Source organism: Phalacrocorax carbo, chromosome 14 (genome assembly GCF_963921805.1).
Source record: "Phalacrocorax carbo chromosome 14, bPhaCar2.1, whole genome shotgun sequence".
In the NCBI taxonomy this organism is placed as follows: Eukaryota; Metazoa; Chordata; class Aves; order Suliformes; family Phalacrocoracidae; genus Phalacrocorax; species Phalacrocorax carbo.
The window spans coordinates 9,091,942-9,114,949 of record NC_087526.1 but is presented as its reverse complement, the minus strand read 5'-3'; the positions used below and the strand labels follow the sequence as shown (position 1 = coordinate 9,114,949).

General features: G+C 49.0%; 2 protein-coding genes across 10 annotated transcripts in view; one reads left to right on the top strand and one right to left on the bottom strand.

Moving 5' to 3' along the window:
- Positions 1 to 1,758: 1,758 nt before the first annotated feature.
- TPX2 (TPX2 microtubule nucleation factor) lies at positions 1,759 to 19,616 on the bottom strand. Of its 4 annotated transcripts, none has more exons than XM_064465537.1 (17): positions 17,713 to 17,821; positions 12,391 to 12,543; positions 12,013 to 12,135; positions 11,692 to 11,812; positions 11,014 to 11,145; positions 10,204 to 10,326; positions 9,633 to 9,766; positions 9,153 to 9,310; positions 8,575 to 8,746; positions 8,289 to 8,427; positions 7,530 to 7,746; positions 7,203 to 7,301; positions 6,298 to 6,474; positions 5,997 to 6,143; positions 5,583 to 5,694; positions 4,741 to 4,928; positions 1,759 to 2,811 (listed from the first exon to the last, which is right to left on the bottom strand). In XM_064465537.1, the coding sequence occupies exons 2-17, from the start codon at positions 12,491 to 12,493 to the stop codon at positions 2,803 to 2,805; spliced, it is 2,154 nt and encodes a 717-aa protein (XP_064321607.1). In that variant the 5' UTR covers positions 12,494 to 12,543; positions 17,713 to 17,821; the 3' UTR covers positions 1,759 to 2,802. The 4 variants fall into 4 exon arrangements, with proteins under 4 accessions (XP_064321607.1, XP_064321605.1, XP_064321604.1 ...); XM_064465535.1 differs by lacking the exons at positions 1,759 to 2,811; positions 17,713 to 17,821 and adding exons at positions 3,858 to 4,261; positions 19,595 to 19,616; XM_064465534.1 differs by lacking the exon at positions 1,759 to 2,811 and adding an exon at positions 3,858 to 4,261.
- The window catches only part of BCL2L1 (BCL2 like 1), a 17,672-nt gene continuing 13,547 nt past the window's right edge, over positions 18,884 to 23,008 (top strand). The window contains exons 1-2 of one of the 6 annotated variants that reach the window (XM_064465540.1): positions 18,884 to 19,089; positions 20,103 to 20,760. In XM_064465540.1, coding sequence (XP_064321610.1) covers positions 20,206 to 20,760 — 555 coding nt within the window. In that variant the 5' untranslated portion in view covers positions 18,884 to 19,089; positions 20,103 to 20,205. Of the gene's footprint in view, positions 19,090 to 19,240; positions 19,399 to 19,699; positions 19,852 to 20,097; positions 20,761 to 23,008 lie in introns of those variants that run through there. The other 5 variants (XM_064465539.1, XM_064465538.1, XM_064465543.1 and 2 more) reach the window with 5 other exon arrangements.

Sequence of the window (23,008 nt, the reverse complement as noted above, 5' to 3'; positions counted from 1 at the left end):
GGCGTCCGGGCACGAAGCCTTGGGACAAGGTGAGGAAGCAAAGCTCTGAGAGTGGACACTGCAGTGCTGGGGAGCCACAGAAATGGTTCTCCAAAGGAGGTGCGCGTGTGAAGGATGAGTGTCCTATAGTTTGGCACTATTACAAAACAAAATTAATTTGTGGCAAAGAGAAATAAGCTGGAGATAGTCTCCTCACAAGAAAGATTTGTAGCATTGCAGGGCAATAGCTGTTACACACCAGGATTTCAGATGCCTTGGTCCAAAACCCACACCCCAACAAGCAGCACAGGGCTCCGGGTCTCCGCAGAGCACAGATGCAAACCAACTACCACCAACATTTCTCAGGCTGTTTTTGGTTTGGTTGTTTGGTTGTTTTTTTTTTTCCCTCCCCATTCAGGAACTTAAGCCAGAGTCTACATTGGCTGCAGCTGGAAAACAGCCTGTCCTGGGGTTATCTGGCAAAGCATCAAGCACGCCAGTTCCCTAGCTACACGGTTGTCACAACTTCAGCAGCACACTTTAACCTTTATGCTTTTCATGGGTAAGGGAGGCTTTTTGCGCAGCCAAACCTTGCCTGTTCTCCAGGAAACCCTATACCCTGTCTAAATTGAGCGGCAGGGCAGGCGAGAACAACATCCCCACCTGAATCCCAGCCATGCCACTGAAACACAAGCCAGCCAGCCTGCCTGTCCTGGTGGGGACCAACCCAGGCATGCAGTCAGCAGAATAACTGCTTCCATCAGCACCAGGACTTCCCCAGACAAACTGCTGTTGTATCGTGACAGGTCTCATCAAGGTGGTGGGGAAAGATGAGGAAAAATCCCAACACCATCAAAGGAGCTTCCAGAGCTACACAGCATCTCAAGGACAGCAACGTGGCTGCCAGCAGCGACACCAGGGAGCGCTGAGTGCAGATCCGAATCACCAGGACCTGCCCACACACAGGCTGTCCTTGCCAGCTTCATGCCAGGCCATGCTGGCAGCCAATGAGGTATCCCAGCAGACAGGCCAGCAAGAACAATAGCTGTGGTTTTGAGAGCATCACCAAGCCTTTTCATAAGAATCTTTCTCACCAGCTAATAAGATCTTGCAATTCTCAGCTACCTGTCAACATAAGAGTCCAGAAAAACATCAGCTGCCTTTTAGTTCCAGCTCTAGTCTGAGTTCAGCAAACTACTTTGCTAACAACTCAACTAGAAATGCATCACAGGAAGATTCTGTACCCGGCTCCAGCTCTCCTTGATCACCCCTCCAACAGCCCCACTTGCAGCCCAGGCATGTTCATAAAGCCAATGAGTTTTGAGTTCTTGAATACAAGAATGTTTTTGCAAAATCCATACAGCAAGATTATAGATTTTACATCAGTGTGTCAACCTACCCTAACAGTGAGTGCTGAGACAGCACTTGGTTAAATCCCATTCTCCTGCCCCAGTCCTGTAATTTTTTTCTTCCACTTCTACTCTGCTGGGTCTGGGAAAAGCACCTGCCACTGGTTTTCTCCTGTTGAAGCCTTAACCAAACCCCATCCTTACCAACATTCAGCTCCTCCACAACACCTGCCATTTACAATTTTCTGCACTAGCACAGTTTTTCCCCTAATTAAGGAGGTTACACTAACCACCCACAAGCCTGTAGGAATCCGCTGGGTGACTGGAGAGCTTTGCCAAGCACCCGCTACCCTTGTAGGGCATGGCAGCCCAAGGCTCCCTTTCACTAAGTTTGCAGTGTATGAGGAATATAAGAGGCCATGTTTGCAGGAAGAGGTAATATCTTTTATTAGACCCAATGATACCGTTGGGAAAAACTGACACGCTGTCAGACATACAAACTCTTCCTCAGGTCTGAAGCAGAGGCCATGTAGGGCCATCACGGAAATGCAGTTGCTCCATCCTTCAGGGATCAATATCTGCTCCAGCTCAGCAGCCTCGTTATCTTGCTTGCCTTTACATTTTTCTGCAGCTCATCATTCAGGCTTTCCTCTGACTCAGCATAAATATTTGCTGCTCCTGCTGCCCACACGCTGCCTGCTCCAGAGAAGCTGGCACTCGAGGCTGCAGCAGAAGCTTCCTGATTGCATATTCAAGGTCCTGCCATGTCCCCACTCCAGCAGATCACATGGAACAGCTCTACTGTGACAGAAATAAGTTTAAGGCAGACCAAGGGAAAATCTGCCTGCCTTTGGTCAGACCCACGCAGATCAGAGTGGTTTGCAGGAAGAGGATGCTTACAAGCTCCTCTTGCCCCAGCCATTCCTGTAATTTGTACATCAGCAGGGCTGTCACAGTTACCTCTGACAAACGGCCTTTCGGCCATGCTGTTGCTGACAGTCCCTCCCCGTCAGCCTCAGCTCAGTGACATGGCGCTATCAGCAAAGTCAACAAAATGCAGCTGTATGCCTGGGTCAACCTTTCAGGCCTGATTCTGCCACAGCCAAATAAAGGTCCTCAAGAGAAAGGAAGAAAAAGCTGAAACTTTGGCAAAAAGTAGCCTTGTCTCTTGGCTCACCGTTTTGAAGAGGCCATGCTGTCACAGGGTCATTCATCCTCTAGTACCAGTGAGCTTCCTCCAAATACCTGTTCTCCAGTTCCTCAGTTATTAACTGCACAATACCTTTATTTTTATTCTTTTAAAGGATCCTTATGTTTCAGTGAGGGTGACTTTTTCTCTTTTAATCCAAGCAGAGTGGAAGTTTGAGGCTGGTGCTCTTTGAAGCACTGAAGTTCCATATACCCATAGGAAACACTTGCTCACTGCTGGCTGCAGCCATTTTTCTGCAACAATATCCCTTCAGCACTGCACTTTTTAAAATTCCTGCAGAAACATCATCCAAGAAACAGAGTTTGTCCTACCTGGACACATTAATTCCATTTCCCATGTTTTCCTCCGTTCAAAACAGCATGACAACAGCAATGAGCAGCCCAGCTGACATGGGTTCCAGCAAGCGATAGAAGTAAGGGACCCATAAACACAGGAGACACAAAGCCTCCATGTCATTACAGCCATGAGAAGCCAAGCCAGCCCAAAGGGCTTTATGCATTTCCAAGCATGAACTAGAGGGCTTCTAGCACAGCTCCAGTGACCTGCCACACCAGCCTTTTTTTGCAAGTCCGTTTTGACTCAGGAAACAGCACCACAGCATCACCTGAGTTAGAACAGGTAGTAGTGGCACCTGAGGGCATCATTTGGAGTCATTGTATACCAAACCCCTTTCTGCCCTCACACAACCTTCTGGAGTTATCTTTCTTGTTTAGACAAGTCCAAGTAAAGGCCTAAAACAGTCTTAAAAGGTAAGAAATTGTATCAAAATGCTAAGATAAGAAATAATTGTCAGTAAATTTTAATATAAATTTGATCACCTCTTCACAACACTGGAAGCTTTGTCCTCCAGCATATTAGAGCACTTGTTCTATATTTAGTTCTGCTAGCTGTGCTAGACTGGGTAGGAGACAATGCATCTTTAGCCAAGATAACTGCGCTGGCAGGAGCCAGGGAGGCAGCCTACAGCAAGTCATTTGCCAGTTAAGTGGTTCCCCAAATAGAGTGACTTCAGCTATAAACCAGCAGAAGGTTTAATGCTCTAATACACACATGGAACTACTTTTAAAAGTGTGGGCAAGATTCACATTAGCACTCAACTAAACATCAACAAGAAAGGCCAGATCTGCAATATGCTGGCTCACAGAAGCTTCACATTACTAAACACAACTCAAGCTTAATACAGACTAAAAGCCTAGGAAAGAGAGACTTGAAACCAATACTTGGATGTATGAAGACAAGGCAGCTCTTCTAGACACACACATCCCTGTATGTTCACTGTCTGCATGAGAGGGATTCAGCCCACTAGCAAGAGACAGCGATCAGATTAGGAGTTTTTATTTAGTTGAAGTACACAATATCAAAACCTGGTTTAGTCTTTAGAGAACAAGATGTCTAGGGGTGAAGCGAGGCCATGGAGACTGCATGGCACTGTCTGTACGCCGTGCCTCAGCCACCTGCCTCAGGTAGAGTTAAACTACTCAATATAACAATAGTGGAATCAAGTGCAGGACTTAGACTGAGCAGTCATGTTAAAAAAACAACTGTTCCTTCACTGCTTATCAAGACAGAGGAGAGGGACGGGATCTCCCTCCTACTATCACATGTTTGCATATCAGCACTGGAATCTATCCGAGAAGTTGGGAGACTTTGGCATAGTCAGTGGCTGATCGCTGGGCTTCACTTCTACGCTGCGGTATTTGCGTATTGGGTTTGCCTTGTGAACCTGTAAAAAAAATATCAAGGACAAAATAAAGGAAATGGTTGCAGTTATGATGAAGCTGAAACTTGCAGGTAAGCCATTGGTGGGATGAAGGCAGACATCTGTCTACAAGATTACCACACTGCCTAGGGCACTGGAGGAGCCACCAGAACATGCAAGGCATACTCTGGGGCTGTGGATTTTACAAAGATCATTCTGCTCCAGTGACTACATGGTACAGCTCCAAAAATAGGCCATCTCAGCAGAGCTGCTGATTTTTTGTTTTGTTTTGGTTTTTTGTGTGTGGGTAGGGGTTTTTTTTGTGTTTTTTTTTGTTGTTTTGTTTTTCAAGGCCAGTTGTAAAGATAATGAGGAGTCAGTTTGCAACAGGGAAACTTGAAAAGACTCTCTTAACGCAGCTGAACATTGACATTAGCTCATTTAGTATATTTACACATCCTTTGGGTTACTTTACAGCCCCAGTTCAGAAATAGCTCACTTACCAGTTCTTGCCTTAGCTTAGCAACTTCTTCCTTTTCACGCTCCTCTTGTTGCTGTCTGACCTGCTCTTGATGCCTCTCCCTTACGGCTTCTATATTTGCCAATCGTTTCTCAAATTCTTGCCGCTTTTTAGCTCTTTTTTCTGTTGCCAGCTCGAAGTTTTCAGGAACTATGGAACCAGAAAGGCTCTCTAAGTTTAGAGATAGAGGAGACAACATTGGTGCAAAGGCAGGTAAAGCAGAGCAGTACTAGTGTCAAATGGAAGCCTCCCTCTGGAGCACTTCACCTTGCAGGGGTAGTTAGTAGATACCTCCCAGGCATCAGGAAAAGAGAAAACCTTACGCCCAAACGTAAGCACTGTTAACGCAGACGTTACCCCGTCACGGTGTTCTTATAGGAGGGAGCAAGCACACAATTGTTAATACAAACAAGTTTTTGGCTGGTTGTATACCCTACGAAGTTTAGTCTACCCTAAGCTGTAGATGCCTTCATCTCATTAGAAATGGGAGGAAAAGACTGACAGCTGCTGCAGAAATGCCAGCTGTCTCTACGGGAGCTCCTTGCATACTATTTACCCTTATCCCAAGCTAGCACACATCAGTCATCTGCCAATTGTAGCATAGCTGTTAAATACAGCTGCCATGTTAGTGCAGGACAGGGGGGCAGTAGAGAGGAAACTCCCCCACTCCCTTGGGACACAAGCTGTTAGGGAATTAGTTGATTAAGTGCATAGCACTGTTGGCCATGCTGATAAAGAAGAGGCAACAGCCAGTCTAAACATCATTTAATTGCATCAGTTCTGAGTTCTCAGCCAAGCCTGTGTAGCAAGTACTTATAACTCCACCTGATAACAGCTTATTTTCCTTTTTAGGCACAAAAGGCTCCTGGTACACCACTGTGTTGGGACGAGCTTTAAAACAGGCCGCCTCTTTCTGCCTTTTCAAGTCTTCTTCAAGCTGCAAGAGAATACAGCCCATCAAGTGCCAGGCATAACAAAAAGACCATCCTCCCCACCCCACCAGACATCAGCATTATCTGACTTAGATCAAATAATTTGCATAGAAAAGTATACTGAAGCCAAAGAATTGTGTCTCTTGTTGCCTGCCAGTTATTTTTGCCGAAAAGGGCTGAAGAAAGTTTCAGGTGTCCATTGCAGACTCAGATCCTGATTCAACTCAAGCAGGACACTTTCTGAAATTGATCACAACTCCACTAGCTGCTTTAAGTCTGGTCATACCTGTTATCCTTTTCATCCTACCTGCTGTTTCCAGCTCTGTAGCTTGGCAGCTCCTCGTTCATCAATCTGCAGATTGAATGGTTCAGGCTGAGTTGGGTTTTTTACCTTCTTTTCTGGCAGCTTTACATGGTCAAAGTAAGGCAGAGGTAGCGCTTTGAACTTTGGCACCTGAAAAAAAAAAAACCAAAACAACTGGAAATATTTCTTTCCCCTTCCTCAAAGGCATGAAACTTTGAAAGTTTAACAGCCAACAGCAAGAGGCAAGTCCTGCCACACCCTTTCTACTTAAGGAGTAGAATGCAAGGTAGCTTTTAGTTCTTACCTCTTCCTTCTGCAATTCTTCTATTTTTTTCTCTTTTTGTATTTGCCGCTCTCTGTCACGGGCATCAAAAGAGAAGGGGCAAACTTCCACATGCCTCTGCTCTGGCACTTTAGGTTTGAAGGGCACTCCATAATGGGGCATAGGGTTAGCTTTGATCACTGGGACCACCTCTTTTTCCTAAAAGGATATTAGCGTTAGGATCTGACACAGCACCAGATTTTTTACTTTTGTATCAAGACTACAACTCCTGCCAAGCAAAGCTGTGAATACTCGAGTTCCTTTAATAAGGATCACAACAGCGTCAAGGAAATGCTTTGGACACTGCAAAAAATAGTGATTCAAAAAGTACCAATTCACATGCCTTCTGAACCACAGGCAAGTTCTTCCTCTTTCCAAATCATTATCAGTTCTAGTACTCATCCCAATAGACTGTAATTCTTTAACGTCCTCTTCACAAGTGGGAAAGGAAGAAGGACATGATACATTCTGAATCCTGCTTTCCACCTCCAGGTATCTAGAGGGACTGTGGGGAGAACAAAGATCACATGCAATATCTGTTCTTCTCAATATCAGCATAGGGAAGGTTAATGTCCTTTAGAAATCTAAGCAACCTACTTTCCTCATTCATAGCAGCAACACCTCAGAAACCCTAGTCAGTGCCCTCATGTGTAAGTTATTTCATTTTGTATGAGAATTCAATTTCTGTAAAATGAGTAGCAGCAACTAGATCGTTAGAAGGGAATGGCACAGAGAAAGATGACAACTGGAGGAACTGCCCAACGGGAGGGAAGGGGCTAATGGAACCAGGCCATCACACCCAGCTGGCACAGATACGGCAGGCTGGCCAAGGCAGTCACCATGGTGGGACCAGAAGGCTTGACTACAGCCCATTTCACAACAGTTACCTTTTCTTCATCTCTGCCAGTCATTCGGGTTCTGCTTTTCAAGGTGAAGACTGGAGACTTGGGGACTGTAACAGGAAGTGTTTTCTTCTCTGGAACACCCTGTTCAGAAGAGCCAGTAAGGAGTTACCCAAGTCTAAGTGCCAAGAAAAAGCAGTACAGAGACACAACCGGACATAGCACAATATGCACCCATTGCAGTTCTTACCTAATGGCAGTGTTTACTGGAGATTAGTATTAAATACATAAAGCAACATAGCTACAGCCATTTTGAAGCCAATTGCCACGTCAGTCCTAATTCCCAGGTCTGGGAATTACTAAACTTCTTACCACAATGTCCTCCAGGATTTTTGTGGGACATGGCCTGGAATGGAATTCAAAGTGCTCTTCCTCCTGCTGCTTCTTGCTTTCACGTTCCTGAATCCTTTTTTCTATTTCCAACTCAAAGCCGACAGGTTGCGTGAGTTCCTTCACAGGGGGTTTCTTGGGCAGGAGTGGTCCACCCTCAAAGATCTTGTGATCAAGTTCTCGTGCTTTGAATTTGTACCTACAGGGAAAAGACGGAGACAGTCACCAACATATTGTTTATGGCAAGATGCAGCTTCTGGCAAATGACTTCTCTCACAGCATAAAAGAGCAATAGTCAGGTACAGAAGCAGTTGTGTCATGCACACGATACATAGTGTGCAGCTCTAGTTAGCAACTTCTCCTTTGCTTTTGAAACAGCAAGACATTAAGGAAAACCTTATGGATTGCTTCCCTGGAAATCCGAAACGTTGTCTACAGGAGAGTTTTGAAGTGTACACAGGCTGTACTGCTATACTGGGTTTGCTTTACTAATCATAAGCTGTACTCAACCCAAGATCAGCTCTCCTAAGAGCATGTTCTCCAAAATGAATTGGCTACTTTTCACATCCCTACAATCAGAGCCATAGGACGATGCACAAGCTAAAAGAATCTCAATGTTTTTATGCTACTCATTCTTTTATGCAAGAAGGGTATTCCTGAGAAGTGATAGTTTGGCATCTGAAAGATATTTCCAGTGTGGTACGATTCTCTCTTGGAGGACTAGAGTAAACCTTTACTTACTGTTGAATTTTCTCAATTTCTTCTGCTTCTAACTCTGCTGTAGTTTTGCAAGTGGCAGGTCTGAAGCGCTGCTTTGTTAGAAGCACTGGTGTTTTAGGGTGCGTAAGCCGAGCTTTCACCAACTTTCCCGGACCTGGGCCTATAAATTCAATCACAGAGACTAGCAGTTAATGGCAAGGCCTGCAAATAGACACAGGCTGCTCAGTAGAGTAGTCAAAGCATCGTTCTGGCTCTACCACCACCTCTGTGGACAGCCTTATGGCTGGAAATAGTCAGGACTACTCACCTTCATCAGATTTCCTGCTCCTCAAATGGTAACGAGAAGGTGTGCGTTTTTGGAATGCTTCTACCTGCTCAGCAAGGGACACATATTCTGATGTTGTTTCTTCAAGTTTTCTTTTGTTTCCCTGGGACAGATTGAAAGGCTTGGGGATAGTGGGTCCCTTCGGCATTCGCCCCTGGAGACAAAAAACTGCAGTCATTATGGCCATTTAAAACAGGATGCTTCAATGACATTTCCTTTCCCCCACTGATTCACAGCCTGTCCCTTCCCCTTATTGAAAAGAAGATAACACTTAGCAACAGACAGAAGTCTTAACTGTCTGAACCTGCACAAGCTAGTCATATCAGTAAACTATGAAGCGAAAGATTAAAGCATGAAGTGTAATGACCAGAAGATGTGACATTAAAGGGCCCTTGTGGCAATGCAGATACATAGCGAGCTAACAGTTATGTTTGCACAATGCTTGCCTCTCCTATGGTAACCCTCTTTGCGGGTTACCAGCAGCATGTATGTTACAAAACTAGAAAGAAGGTGTTGTCAAGAATTAGTCAGCTGACTGCTGGCAATATTCTGGTTCTCACCGGAGAAGGAGGATGTTTTCTCAGTACCGCTGCAAAATCCAGTTCCTTGTACTCATTCCCAGGCTGGCTTTCCACATGTTGCTTAATTCTATTCTCCGTGCAGAAGTGGAAGTCAATTGGCTTTGTTACTTGACCAACAGTTCTCTTCACAGGTTGTCCTAAAGAAAAAGAGCACATAAGGTCTGGAAGCCTTTTGGGGTGGGGAGCAGGATTTGAAAGCAAAACAATACAGAAGCATTTACTTTCTAGTAACTTGAACAGTTTTTGGAGAACTCATCTATAACCTTTCAAAACACAACAAAAAACAAACTAACCTGTTTCCAGGCAGTTTAGGGGCTCATCTACAGTAAAAGCTACCTAATCCTAATACTTATTACAAAATCTGAATTGCTTGTTTTTAAAGGTGCTTGTACAGCTCTATACAGCACCCTCCAACTGCACACAGTACAATTCGCGATTTGCAGTTCAGCTAGAGCCCACCTGCTCCAGCAATAGCTGCTTTCAGAGACTCCTCATTCTTCTTCCGCAGCTCCATAACCTCCCGCTGCAACTGCTGCATCTTTTCCAGCTCCTGCTCCTCTGTACTCTTCAGCTTGCCAGAAAGATTGGTCCTCCTGCAGAAGCACATTAAAGACTGAGATTTGCCTTCCTGCTTCACTGGTTATTAGCACGGTGTCAGTGCAAAGGAACGTGCCTATCGCTGACTTCGTTGCAGGAGCATCACTCATTATGAAAGCATACTCTTTAGAAAAGATCTGTTTGGATTTTGTTTGCTCAAGAAAGCTTGCAGCTGCTATCCTGCATACACATTTGCTATACACACGTTTCATCCATTAGCAAGAACAATTTTTCCTCAAAATAAAAGCAAAAGCTTTCATTTGCACAGGTTCACTTGGTGAAGTACATTTCATCCTAATACTGTTGGTTTGATCTGGTGCTTATTAAATGTGATACCATCAAATACTAAGTTGAAGTTGAGAGTTCTCTAGCCAGGGCTGCCACCTAAATCAACTGTGTTTTCACAAGGGCAAATCACAAGAAAGCTACATACTTTAACATTGTTGGTGTGGAGGGTACAGTCAGCTTGCTTTTCCCTCTCCCTGGGGAGAGGTCAGGATTCTGCAGGAGCTCTCTCTTCATGGATACTTCTGTCACCTTCTCTCTGCCGCTAGAACTAAGGTAACAAGTTGTTACTGCAAACCACTCCAGTTAACAGTGCTCTAAATGAAAGATCACCTGCAGCCCTCACCACCATGCATAATATCCCGACACCTGGTGAATTCTAAGGTATGTCACACTGGTCTTACCTCACCACGGGCCCAGGTATAGATTGCCTAGTTTTCCCTGGTACTCTAAGGCTGTAAAAGGGAAGATGAATTACTGAGTTTTTGAAACTCAGGCTTCTCTTGAGGAGGTAGGTGTACTGTAGTTTATTTAGGTACAGCAGCATTTGAAAGATCACACTTCAATTTCCTGATCTCAAGCTTATCACCATGTGATATCTTAGTGGTTAAGCTAATTTGAGAAATATTTTAGCTGAGACACTTTCATAGCTTATGACTGCCTGATGACTTTTTGACAGACAAGCGAAGCCAGATTTAAAGCTAGTTGACAGACACTGAGTATAGAGTAAGAAGCTTAAGAAACCCAAGCTTATTTCATTCATATCTCTACCTCCAAATAGAGGGTTTCCTTCAGGTCTTACAGCCATTTCTTCTTGTTTATGAAACCAGTATCAGGTTGCGGTCACCTCTCCCTAACCTTCCTTTGAGAACCCTCTCACAGTCATGTGGAAATCCTTTCCAAAGAAACCGTTGTATTCCCTCTCCCAGCCCCAAACAGAAGGACTTCGATGACGTACATTCTCATTTTTTTCAGGGGTGGAACCTCTTGCTTATTAACCAAGGTGTCAGCATTTGTCTCTGCTTTGATTCTAGCCGGCTGTTTACGTTGCTGTGCTTTCCTCAGTTTTGTAGCCTGTCTTCTACCCGCTCTAGAGTAGAACAGAAAATAGGGGTTAGTTGCCCCACAGGTCTGAGGAGACACACAATCTGTATAACTTTTTTTGTCGGTGCATCACCTAACTCCAGCATGCCCCCCATGCAAATTGCGCATTTAACAAAACAATCCAAATGCAGCATGAATTATTTAACAACCCGTAAACTTAATATTCTTTGGTATATATGCACATACAGGGCCCCTTGCATTCATATCAAGAATGAGTTCTGCCCAAATCTGGCAAATATAAACAAAGAAACTTTATAAGCCACTTCTGTTTCAGATATTCTCACATTCCAGAAGCTTGTAGTGCTACTGAGTCTCATTTGACAAGTATGTGAGACACTGCATTACATTTCCACCCCTAGAGATTGTCCCTCCAGCTTAGCAAGCAGATCAGTTGTCCCAATACACCATCTCCATGCTGGAGAACTTCAGGCCCATAGGATGACCCAAGAACAGCTAGAACTGCAGATCCTGAAAGAAAGGACCTCTTAGTTACACCATCAATCTTCATGCAAACTGAATATAAGTATTTCACCTTTGAGACGCCTCTGCAGGAACAGCAGCCCTCCAGCTTGTCAGGGATCCAACAATATTCTGAGGAACCACTTTGTCCTGCACGCATTCTGCTTCACCGTCCTCTTCACCATGGCTTTCACCTGAGAACAGTGACAAATGTCAGCTCATATATATACACCTATACACACACGCAAACAGACTGCTGAAGTGAAACCACATGAGGCCTTGCTAGACAACAATATATGAGGATGGTCCCACAAAGGCCAGACTGAGGCCTTTTCATTTTGCGAGTAAAAGCCAAGTAAAATTTATTCTCTCCCCCCATACCATGCCAGCTTACTTGTTATTTCTTGTGATGTGACAGAAGACAGAGTCATATCAGGCTTTGAAAAAGCAGGGCTGTTCTGTGAGACTTTTGCCAGATTTGCCACAGGAGGGACATTCTCCAGATTGGCTTTTTGGTCTGTGAGGAAAGAGACTTTCACTATACATACTATGTTAGGCATTTTTAACAATACCTCAGAATATCATTATGATGTTAACAAAGTCATCTGTCAAGACAGAGATGACAATCAAAGTTTAAATACAAAAACAACGATGCATGATGAGTAATGCAGTTAACAACACAACTAATCCACTGGCACAGAGGCCTAAAACAAGGATCAGGCCAAGCCCTCATCCAAAAAGAAAACAAATCAAAGAGTTGGAAGCAACTTACCAAACCAGGAGTCTACATTGTGTACATCATCATCGCTCAGAGTCGCAAAGTTGACGCAAGGGTTTGGGACATCAAAGGAATAGCGAGATTCTGGGTGAGACATCTTCACCTTCACACTGCCTCTGCAAGTCCTCTGCTTGCACTGCTACGGTCCTTTAGAAAACAAGCATTGGTCACCCGTTACACCAAACCCCAGCAGAGGTGTCAGCTAAATCATTCTCCACCTCTCTTCCTCACACAGTTTCTAGAGATAGATGCTGGGACAGCCTTTGGTACATTTTCCTGTCTTGTAATTCACAGCCTTCAGAGAGAACGCCTCATAAGCAATGCAGTTCTGCTGACTGTCAAAGCTAAGGAAGAGCCATTTACCTCTACTGACATTTGCAGGTTCAAAGCTGTCAAACAGATCAAATTTTGAAGATTTTATTTGTACCTGTAGGTGCTAGAATTTTATTTTTAAAAAGGAAATAAAGTACAAAGCTTTTCCAGAGTGACTGATTTGCCCTTCCCTCCCTGACCACAGGTAGTGAAGAAGAGCTGCTCCCCTTCACAGGGCACAGATTTATGAAGCAAGAGCCTGATGATGAGGCTGACTCCAGAGCACTGCAAAGTGCAACCTTTCTCCCTCTGAAGGGCTACAAACAAGAACTGAAGACACAAACATGCTCTTCTACAGGGTAAATTGATTTCCAAAGCAGGAAGAGAGTTCTGTAGAATATTGTTACTGGGCAAAAGGAAGGAAGAAGGGCAGCATAAGGTCCTTACCACGTTCCATGGCACTACCCTGATATGCTTGCCAGGCTGTAAGAAATCAAGCACTCTGACCATGTCAAGAACAGCCCCTACAGTTAATTAGTGCAGCACTGACAGCAGGAGGAGTCCCTGTGTCAACAGGTGATATTAAACTCAACGGAACAGAAATAAAGCCAGCGACAAAGGTATAAACTCTTAAATCATAACTAAATCTTTTTGCAAAGGTGTTTTCAAGGTTTCATGATGCCTTGCACAGCTGCAAGACAAAGCCCATGAGGATGTGTTATAAAACACTCCCCAAGGAAATCACCTGAACTTTGCTTTATGAGTCAAACCAACTCTAAAGCAGCATATTCTTAATCAACAAAGCCTCAGACATAAATCATCTGTCTAGGCAGACCACACATAGTTCAACCCAGATGGTATGCTCCATAAATAAGAAAATGTTCAGGAGTAAATCATCAGCCCTCCCTCCCGAAGATGGCTGCACCAGGAAGCCTTCAGTTCCCCAGCTCAGAATTGCTATAGTTAAAAGGAAGAATGTCAGTAGAGAAGCATCAGCTACATGACTGTGAAGATATCAGGGTAGGACCCAAAGAAGGCAAACAGAAGAATCAGAGCCAAAACCAACTGTAACTGAGCTCAAGACATAGCTGGAATCGAATGCTTTCCTACCACCCTTAATCAAGATAGAGTTTCTGTCAACACTATCCACTTTTTTAAAAATCAAATGCGTCATCTGCATTCTCCCCTCACCCTCCCCAGTCAGTCCACTAAGTCGGAGCTCTGGGCATCGTGTTTCACAGCTACTTGCGTTCACTGCTACGCTGCTGCAGCTTCCAGCTTCTTACTGTGTAAAGTCCACATTCTTTCATAGTGTCAGCACCCTCACCACTGACCTCACCACCCATCTCTTGTCTCTCTCCCTCTCCCAGATGGAAACGCACAATCAGTCACGATAACAAAGGGAGTGCATCAATGCCATAGTTTCATACTCCAAGTTTCTTCAAAGAGCCAGTGGGGAGGCAAAAGTTATCGTGACTGAACTCCAGAGGGTCCATTTCAGTCAGATGAACTCATGGCATCCACATTTCAAATCCCTAAATTCCTCCAAGTTCTGTGCAGAATAGGATTTGAAGCAGCAGTTCACTGAAAGACATCTTGCTCCTCCACCCATCGACTGAGCTTTGGGCTACACTCCAGTCAGTTCGGAATGTTATGGTGATTTATCACTCTGATATGCCCACTGCAATGCCTCTGCAATCGAAAGAGGCTCGGCCAAGTAGAGCCCAAAGCCTGCTGCCCACTCCCTTGAGGCATTTTAAAACACCCGATCATGATTTTGATGGCAGAACTGCTATTATCTCAATCCTTTCTTTAAAGAGGAGGCAAAATTCTTTCCCTCCGCTGTGGCACTCTTCCACCACATCTGAGGTGCAGAAATTTCTTCTCATTAATAAGGACATTACCTAATTAGCAGGCACTGTGTGTATTTGCCAGACTGTGGTTATAAGCACACTGTAATCCTACATAACTACAGCGTGGATTTAAAGCGTAACCCTGCTTTCCGCCACATCCATCACCTTCTGTGTCAACACTAGTGTCTGCAGAACTTCGCAGTGAGCCAGCTGGGGAACCCTCACCCCCGTTCTACAGGATCAGCTTTCACCTGGTTCACAGAGAACTGCTCATACCACCACTGGTGCAAGAACTGAGGAGGATCCGGTCCTCTCACTTTCAAAAATAGCCCAAATTCCTTTGACAAAAGTTACTGCCTAACCAAAACCTGAATTCTCTTTCTAGGTCTGCTCCCCTCACTGACCTAAATGTGCTACACAGCCCCAGCCCCATACAGCTTCTGTACAGAGCAACACAACCATATCCACAAAGTGGAACAAACAACAAGTTTCTCCGCACATCAGGTTTCTTTTGAGTAACTACGCTTTGGCACGTTCCAGAAGAGTGCCTTGGCCTGGTTTAGATTAGTTAGCTTTGAAAAAGGATTAAGCTAAATTGGCACAAGCATTCCTATCCCAGAATAAGACTGATCCAACAGCAAGTGCAATAGGTATTTTGGAATAACTTCACACCTCGCTCTAATCCAAATTAGCTTTAAAATGCTGACACGATTCCATCACAGATGTGCTCAGCGTTGTTTTCTCAATGTAGTAGTTAATTTCTTGCCAAAAATACTTAGGCCTGACAAGGCTGGAGAGGAGTAACTCCAACAAGACCTACGCAGTATTGGCCTAGCTGCAGTATGTGAAACTCTGCACCAAATGCGTCCTAAGGGAGCACTTTGCAATTACAACCTAACCAAAAGAGCAGCAGCCAGCACGGGCTGATGGTCAGCAGGCAATACAATAACAGCCCCCACTGCCTGGGACAAAGGACCCTGCAAGCTGCATGAGCCTGTGTGTCAGAGAGAGGAAGCAGAGTTCCAAGATGAGAAATCAGAGGTTGCAAAGAGAGAGAACAGGGAGTAGCAAAGGACAGACAGAAGGAGGGTGCAGAGAAGATCTGCTCTTTCTTGCCGCCTTGCAATGTAATTAGATAAGTCCCTGGTCCACGTGAGACAATACCTTATCTCAATACACCACAGGAGCTGCATAAGCTACAGGTGTTTACACTAAGGTGTAAATCTTGACAGGATTGGAAAGGTGAAAAAATAGCACCAGAAACACAAAAAATATATTCTGAGTTACATTAGTAGATAAATCTGAAGCTAGTTGATACACATGCCTCAAAATCCAAGATGGACAATCAGGAATAAGCAAGAGAAGCTTCCTCAAGGCCGAGGAAGCTGCATGGCAATTTGCTGCAGTAATTCCAGTGCCTTCTGCTCAGCTTTCAATGCTGACTGCTCTTTAAACACAGGATGCTGCACAAATGGGGCAACTTGCTTAATTCAGGCTGGCAGCTTCTTTATTGTCCTTTAACCCAAAGCTTTTATAGGGATGATAAGCCCAACAAAATTCCCAGATGCTTTTCAGGGGCTAATATTTAAAATGAACCATTACAAGGGGCTGGAAACTGCAGTCCTGTCACCACAGCCTCCTAGTAAGCTATCCCATCACAAAGCCACCATGTAAACTCCTTCAGCACTATACCAGCAACCACTAACAGAAGTCATCCTTGCTTTTCATCGAGCAGGGTTAAGTGAACACTTTTAACAAATTCTGGATCTACAGCTTCTCCTTCCTCTCTGGTGCTCCTCACTCAAAGCTCAAGCATGCTTTCCACAGCATAGAATCGACACTGGATTCACCATTCCAGGTACAGAACAGAGACAATGCTGCTGTTCCATAATATAATACTCAGACTGGGAGATAAAGCCTTTAAGTCTAAGCAGGCGAGAAATGAGCACACAGAGAGCCCTGCAGACCACCCTGACCTGCTGTCATCAGCCTACAGCAAAAGAAGGAGAGAGGTGCTTGAGCAGCAGTGTTTCTCCAGAGCAACTTTTGCCCTACTCACAGTGGCCCAGACCCGCCTCCCTTCCAACAGTCCAAAATAAACAGCCCTGACATCTCATGCTCCATAAATGAGATCCCACAAGTTTTAAAAGACACGAAGATGGGGACATTCTAAGAATAGCTGTAAGCAAATTATTTTTAGCCAGTATAACCGCAACTTATTGTTAGATAAGTTGAAGTTCCTCTAGTTTAAAAAAGTGCTGTATCAAAATAACTAAATACCTTTTCTGTTAAGGTAACAATGTATTTTCTGCTACTCAAGCCAGGTTTCACCTGGTTTTCTTCCCTCCTTTTCCTAAGAAGCAGGGTTTGGTCTGAAAAGTAGTAACATAGTTTTTCTTAGCTCCAAAAATCAAGATGCACACTTCAGGGTTTGAGCAGTCAGTGTGAGTGGACAGTTAAGGACACAGTCCAGCGGGCAGCATGGTTCCTGCTGGCGTCAGCACGGCACTCTACGTTGTATCTCATGGTGAGAGGCACGCACCTTACCTCAGATTTTGTGGTTGTTTGAACATTCACATCTCAACACGCAACTTTATTGTACTCACGAGGCAGTTACCCCATCCTAAGGCTTATTTCAGCGCTGCGAACCCATCCCAAGGGAGGGAGCCCCTCGCCACGGCGGCTTCGCCGGCCTCCAGCTTCCACGGGCTGGCCCCGAGCTCCGGCTCCCTCAGCCCCACGGGCGCGACAGATTTGCAGTGAACCGTCGGGTATTTAGGCTCAGGCCGGGGGCTCCGGGTGCGATCACACCCTCTGGCCACTGTGTCAGGCCACGGCAAGGGCGGCCCCAGGCACGGGCTGAGCGCCTGGAGACGCTTTCCGCCGCTGGATCCCAGCCGCGCCCTCCGGCCTGGCGGTGCTGCGAAGGGCCAGCACCGTGTAACCGATACCCGAGGCTCGGAGAAGGCCCGGGGCGCGGCCGACCCCCACAGCCGGAGAGATCCGGCCGAATCCCGGGAGAGGGCTGCGGCCCAGGCCGCCGTTACCGGAGGAAGTCTGCCAGGGTAGGGGAGAAGGCAAGGCAAGGCAAGGCGAAGCGGGGGGAGGGAAGCCACTCGGTGCCCGGTAACCCCCGCCCACCCCCACTCACCTCAGCGCCGCAGCCGCCCCGCGCACCTCATCTACCCGCCGCCGCTAACGTATTTCAAACCGAGCTCGTCGATCCGAATCAACCAATCAACGCTCAGGGCACGCCCTCGGTGCGTGCCGATTGGGCAGATCGACAGGAAGAGCAGGGGACCCGGATGAGCAAAGCCCGCCCCACACTGTCCGCAAATACTGACGGAAAACGTAGCGCCCGCGCGCACAGCAACTACATCTAAGAGCCACAAGCAAACTACAACTCCCACAACGCACTGCGAGGGGCTCACCCGGCCAATCAGACGAGGCGGCGCTTTGAGGGTTATTCGGAGGCGGCCTATCAGCTGCTGGTAGGCGGGTCCCTCAGGCCAGGCCGGCTCCGTGCCGGTGTCCACAACCCGCCGGGCCCGGGAGCAGCGTCAGCCGGACCCCACCGGAGCCGGGCCCTGGTGCCACGGATGTACCTTACGTGGTCACTGGAGCGTCCAGCTGGCGGCTTTGAGTACACACGTAGCGTGCCTCCGTCCCTCCCACCACAGGTGCCCTCGATCAAGCACAGGCAGCCTGCCTTCTGCTGCCGCCTCCTGCTCACCAGATCAGCCCCTCCGACTGCCCGACCCAGGGGAGGCGGCTTCCACTACCCACCCCTTCCAGTGAGCGCCGCCAGGCATCCTGCTTCTGGGGGACCACACCCTTTAGGCAGCATTACTTCCTAATCATGCATAAAACTCCCGGTAGCAGCGAGAAAGCTCCCCGCGTCTGCCTTCCCCTCAGCCCCGCCGCGGGGGCAGCACCGCGCAGAGGGGGCGGCCAGTGGCTCCCGGAGCACTGTGGGGACACAGGGGAAAAAAACCCCACACGTTAATCCCGAACTGCTGTAAGGGGATAGGCGGCCGTGGCAGCAGGTTCTACCGGACTGATGCCGTGAAAAGTATCCCCGTGGCGGAGGCCGGAGTCGCCCCAGCCACCTGAGCCACGGCGGCGCCTCCGACGCCTCCAGACGGCCGACAGGGGGCGCTAGAGCCCCGCCCTCCGCCCGGCACCTCTGCCCATGCGCACTGGCCCTAACGGCTCGGCACTGGCGCCCTCCCCTCCGTCTAACCGACGCTCCCACCCCGACGTCCCCGCGCATGCGCAGCGCTCCCCGCCCAGCCTCGCGGCGCCGTGCGCATGCGCACCGCCCTCTCCTGCCCCCTCCCACCCTACCGCACCCCCCCCGGTGCGGCCCAGGAACGCAGCGGCCGCTCGGCGGACGATGCGGAAGGAGACCGGGGACTGCTGAGCGGGCCAAGGCCCGGCGGGGCTCCCGGCGAACCCCGGCGTCGCTGCCAGCCGGGCCCGCAGGGCAGGGGCGGGAAGGACCCGGGACCCTCCACCGGTCGCTGAGGTGAGGGGCGGAGTAGGGCAGGCCATGAGCGACGCGCGGCTCAACCAATGGAAGAGCCCGTTTCCGGGCCCCGCCCCGCGGAGTTTTCCCGGCGGGTGATTGGCTGTTGGGGGGGAGGGGAAGGCGGCGTGGGCGTCGTCCTCGTGTGCGGGCCCCGTGCTCGCCGCCCCGCCCCGGTACGGCGGCCGGGAGGGGCGGTGCGTTGGCCGGGGGCGGGGGCGCCGCCCCCTGCGGCCCGGTGTGCCACCGGCCCGGCCCCGGCGGCAGGCAGCGCCTTGTGACCCGCAGCGACTGAACGGCGTCGCTCCCGTAAGAACGCAGGGACGGGCGGCGGCGGCGGCAGCCCCAGGGCGGACCGTGCCCCGCGAGCCCGGTGGCGGGGACTCATCGGTTTTCAGCCTTTTATCCCCTCGGTTTCCCTCCGCCTACAGGGAGTAGGGGGTTCAGGAGGGCGGGGGATTGCCGCCCGCGGGGGGGGTGGCATGGGGGGCTACGCCGCCGTTACCGTCAAATCGGGCCCCCCCCGGTCTGCCGTAACCCTTGGACAACGGTGCCCGCCCGCTTCCGCTGGCCTCCGTTGGGCAACGCTGGCGGAGGGGGGCGGGGAGAGCAGGACCCTTTAACGGGCGGGGCGAGGGCGGTGCTTCCCCCGCCTCCGCAGCGCTCCGGGACTGGCGGAGCCGGTCCGCAGCTCCGGCAGAGCGAGAGCCGCCTCCGCTCCGGCCTGGCCGCAGCCGGCCTGCCAGGCCGTGCCTGCTCCCGGTGAGACCCCTGGGCTGGGGGCCGGGAGCTGCTTGGAGTGAGCCTGGGGGGTCCCCTGGGGCTCGCCGTTGGTTTCCCGGGAGGGGGGCGGCTTCAGTCTGGTGGCCCTGAGTCTCGGCGTCAAGCTGCCAGATGATCTCGGGTTAACGATAAGCTGTCGTGTGTTAATGGCACGGGTGCATCCAAAAGCTGTAACGTTAACTGTTTCTTGGCCTCTCTCCTATTCTGGTGTTTGTCTGTGCAAAGGTCAGATGTTCCCATCAGTTGTGAAGAAGAGTAGAGTTGGGACCTGCTAAGTGCTGATCTGCTTGTGCTCCAGACCATGGACTCATTGAGGGTGTCCCAGGTGTGAAAATGTCCAGCAGTAACCAGGAGTTAGTGATTGACTTTGTTTCCTACAAGCTCTCGCAGAAGGGATACAGCTGGAGTCAGCTGGAGGAGGAGGATGAGAACAGGACTGACTTTGCAGCGGAGGAGGCTGAGATGGACGGCGTCCTCAATGGGAGCCCCTCCTGGCATCCACCCGCCAGCCACGTAGTGAACGGAGCCACTGTGCACCGGAGCAGCCTCGAAGTCCATGGAATCGTTCAAGCAGCTGATGTGAGGCAGGCACTGAGAGAGGCGGGGGATGAGTTTGAGTTGAGGTACAGGCAGGCTTTCAGCGACCTCACTTCCCAGCTCCACATCACCCCTGGCACAGCGTATCAGAGCTTTGAGCAGGTAGTGAATGAACTCTTCCGTGACGGAGTGAACTGGGGTCGCATTGTGGCTTTCTTCTCCTTCGGAGGAGCCTTGTGCGTGGAGAGCGTTGACAAGGAGATGCGGGTATTGGTGGGACGCATTGTGTCTTGGATGACCACGTACTTGACCGACCACCTAGATCCCTGGATCCAGGAGAATGGCGGATGGGTAAGAACTCCGCTCCCTGCAATGTTTATGCTAGTGCTTGTCCTAGGCCTTGTAGGGAGATAAAGGGGAGTGTGGCCTTTCCCTCTGTGCTCTTAACACTGCCCCAAAAGGGTCAGTCTACCGTGATGACACAGTTTATACTCAGATGTGTCCTTCTCCATCCCTGTTTTTTCTACTTCTCCCTGGATGTTACATAAAAGACCTGTTTTCCAAGAGCCTTTGGAAATCTAGTGTCATCCAAGCTTGTTCTTCAAGTGGGAGCCCTTGCTCTTGGGCATGTTCCTGGTGTCATTTAACAGCAGGGAGTGGAGCTTCCTCCTCTCTGAGTGCACAGTGCTCCAGCGGGCTGGCCTGTGGTCTGCTGGGGTAACAGCTACTTCTTCATTCTGGAGACAGGACTTTGCCTTCTGCCATGCTCACGGTGAAGCGAATCCCACAGCAGATCTCCGTGGGCAGGTGGGCTGCTGGGCCTGTCTGAGCTGGTATGGTGGGAGACAGGGCTGAGGTGGAGGCAACCTCTGCACAGGAGAGCTGCTAAACCTGCAGCTGCTTCTTACTTGGCAGGGAGCAATGCTCCCAGCTGCCCCAACAGCAAACCCCAGCACGCTTTCAGTGGTGAGGTATTAACGTGAATAAGCATTTCTTCAGGAAGCATTCTTGAAATGCCAGGTCTGGCTGTGTGGTGCTGCCTGGGACTGCCAGTGGGAGGTATATGACCTACAGATGTCTGAGGTTTTTTTTTGCTTCTGCATCTTAGTGGTTCCCTGCTGGTGTAACCTTTACTGGTTCCCACTGGAAAGAGTTCGTGCTGTCATGTGTTAGCATCTAAATGGTGGGGAATTGCCTTGCTGGTGAGTTAAGGCCTTTCCACCCTCTTCATCTCATTGTTCATCACCAGGCCCCTGCACCTCAAGGAGAGGGCAGGAACCTTTGAGCCCAGCGCTGTGCTCTCTACCCTCCTGTGACAGAGGAGATGTGCAGGAGCCCCACAGAGCTCCCCAGCTCCTCTCACCTGGCCAGTGATGCTGGGGACCCCAGAGAAGAGGGGGAGTGGGTGCACCTAGGGTGCAGGAATTCCAGGAATGTGGCTGCCCTGGGGCACTGCCTGGGTGGGGCTGCTCAGGCAGAGGAGCTTGGTTTCAATTAATAACCTGGGATCTGCTAGCCATTTCATCAGGCTGTATCTGGCCCATTAGCACTCTCATCCTGCAGACAACCCTGGCCAAATGCTAGGTTCCTTCCCCCTCCCTCTGGCTTTGGCTTTTAAAGCCACAGATTAGTCTTGGAATTGAGTGATCAAATTGAGGTTTCCAAGCTAGTGTGGCTGTTGCTGTTAGTGACGGATTGGGCTGTATCCTGGAGACCTAGGCGATAATGCAATCTGATTTTTTGTAAATGAACTCTCTGGGGGATTTAGATTAAATCACTGGTGGAAAATCACTGGTCCCTGCTTGCAGGGAATGAAATACCTCCTCCCTCTGTTCCCCACCCCCAGTCATCACGGTTAAGACTTCAATTTTTTTGTCTGTCTGTAAATTCATTGTTTGGAGCAAATATTTGTTCAACAGATTGCAGAAGGGTCAGGACTTCTCCCTATCTGACCCACCCACCGGCTCTGTCTTTGAAGATCACTGTTAGCCTTGTTTCCCACCCAGGGGAGCAGCCTTGCTCTCTTCTAACCTTGAACGGGGCTTCCAACTTCACTGCCCGGGCTGTGCGGCTGCCTGGGCTGTGCGGGTCGCTGAATGCGAGCTGAGCAGGGTGGTAAAGGCCATAGTGGGAGGGATCCCACCCCACCAGCCACCAAAAAATAAGGGATAGGCAGTGTGGCTGCTGCCAGCCTAGTGCAAACCCTGACCTGTGATTGTTCGACATCTCAGCTGTAGCTTTCCTAAGTGCTCAGGTTTCACCACATCCCTTCTTGTGAAGGTAGCCGTGCCACTCCATGCAAAGGGACGGTGCGGTGCAGTGGGAGCACAGGGGCCATGACAGCTCCTGAGTGTGTCACACGTGGGGGCGTGTGTGGGGATGCTCTGCTTCCCTCTCACGTGACTCCATCTGCAGGGAGAAAGCTGCTGGCCTGCTGCTAGCTCCCCATGCAAGAAGAGAGTGCCAGCCTGCCGTTGCTGTGACGGAGCAGTCCCTCCTGCCACCCTGTTTGCACAGGGAGCCTGTTTGGTGCATCTGAGCTGGTAGAGCTTGTCCCATGCAAACAAAGCTCTGCTGAGAGGTGCAGCAGGCAGGTCCT

What these genes read in the sequence shown, in the direction of transcription:
- TPX2 (XM_064465535.1), bottom strand. Translation starts at nt 12,493, where the DNA reads ATGTCTCACCCAGAATCTCGCTATTCCTTTGATGTCCCAAACCCTTGC. An exon ending in GAAAACATCCTCCTTCTCCG is followed by an intron (nt 8,747 to 9,152) that starts GTGAGAACCAGA and finishes TTTTGTCTCCAG; the next exon opens with GGGCGAATGCCGAAGGGACC. An exon ending in AAGAATTGCAGAAGGAAGAG is followed by an intron (nt 6,144 to 6,297) that starts GTAAGAACTAAA and finishes TTTTTTTTTCAG; the next exon opens with GTGCCAAAGTTCAAAGCGCT.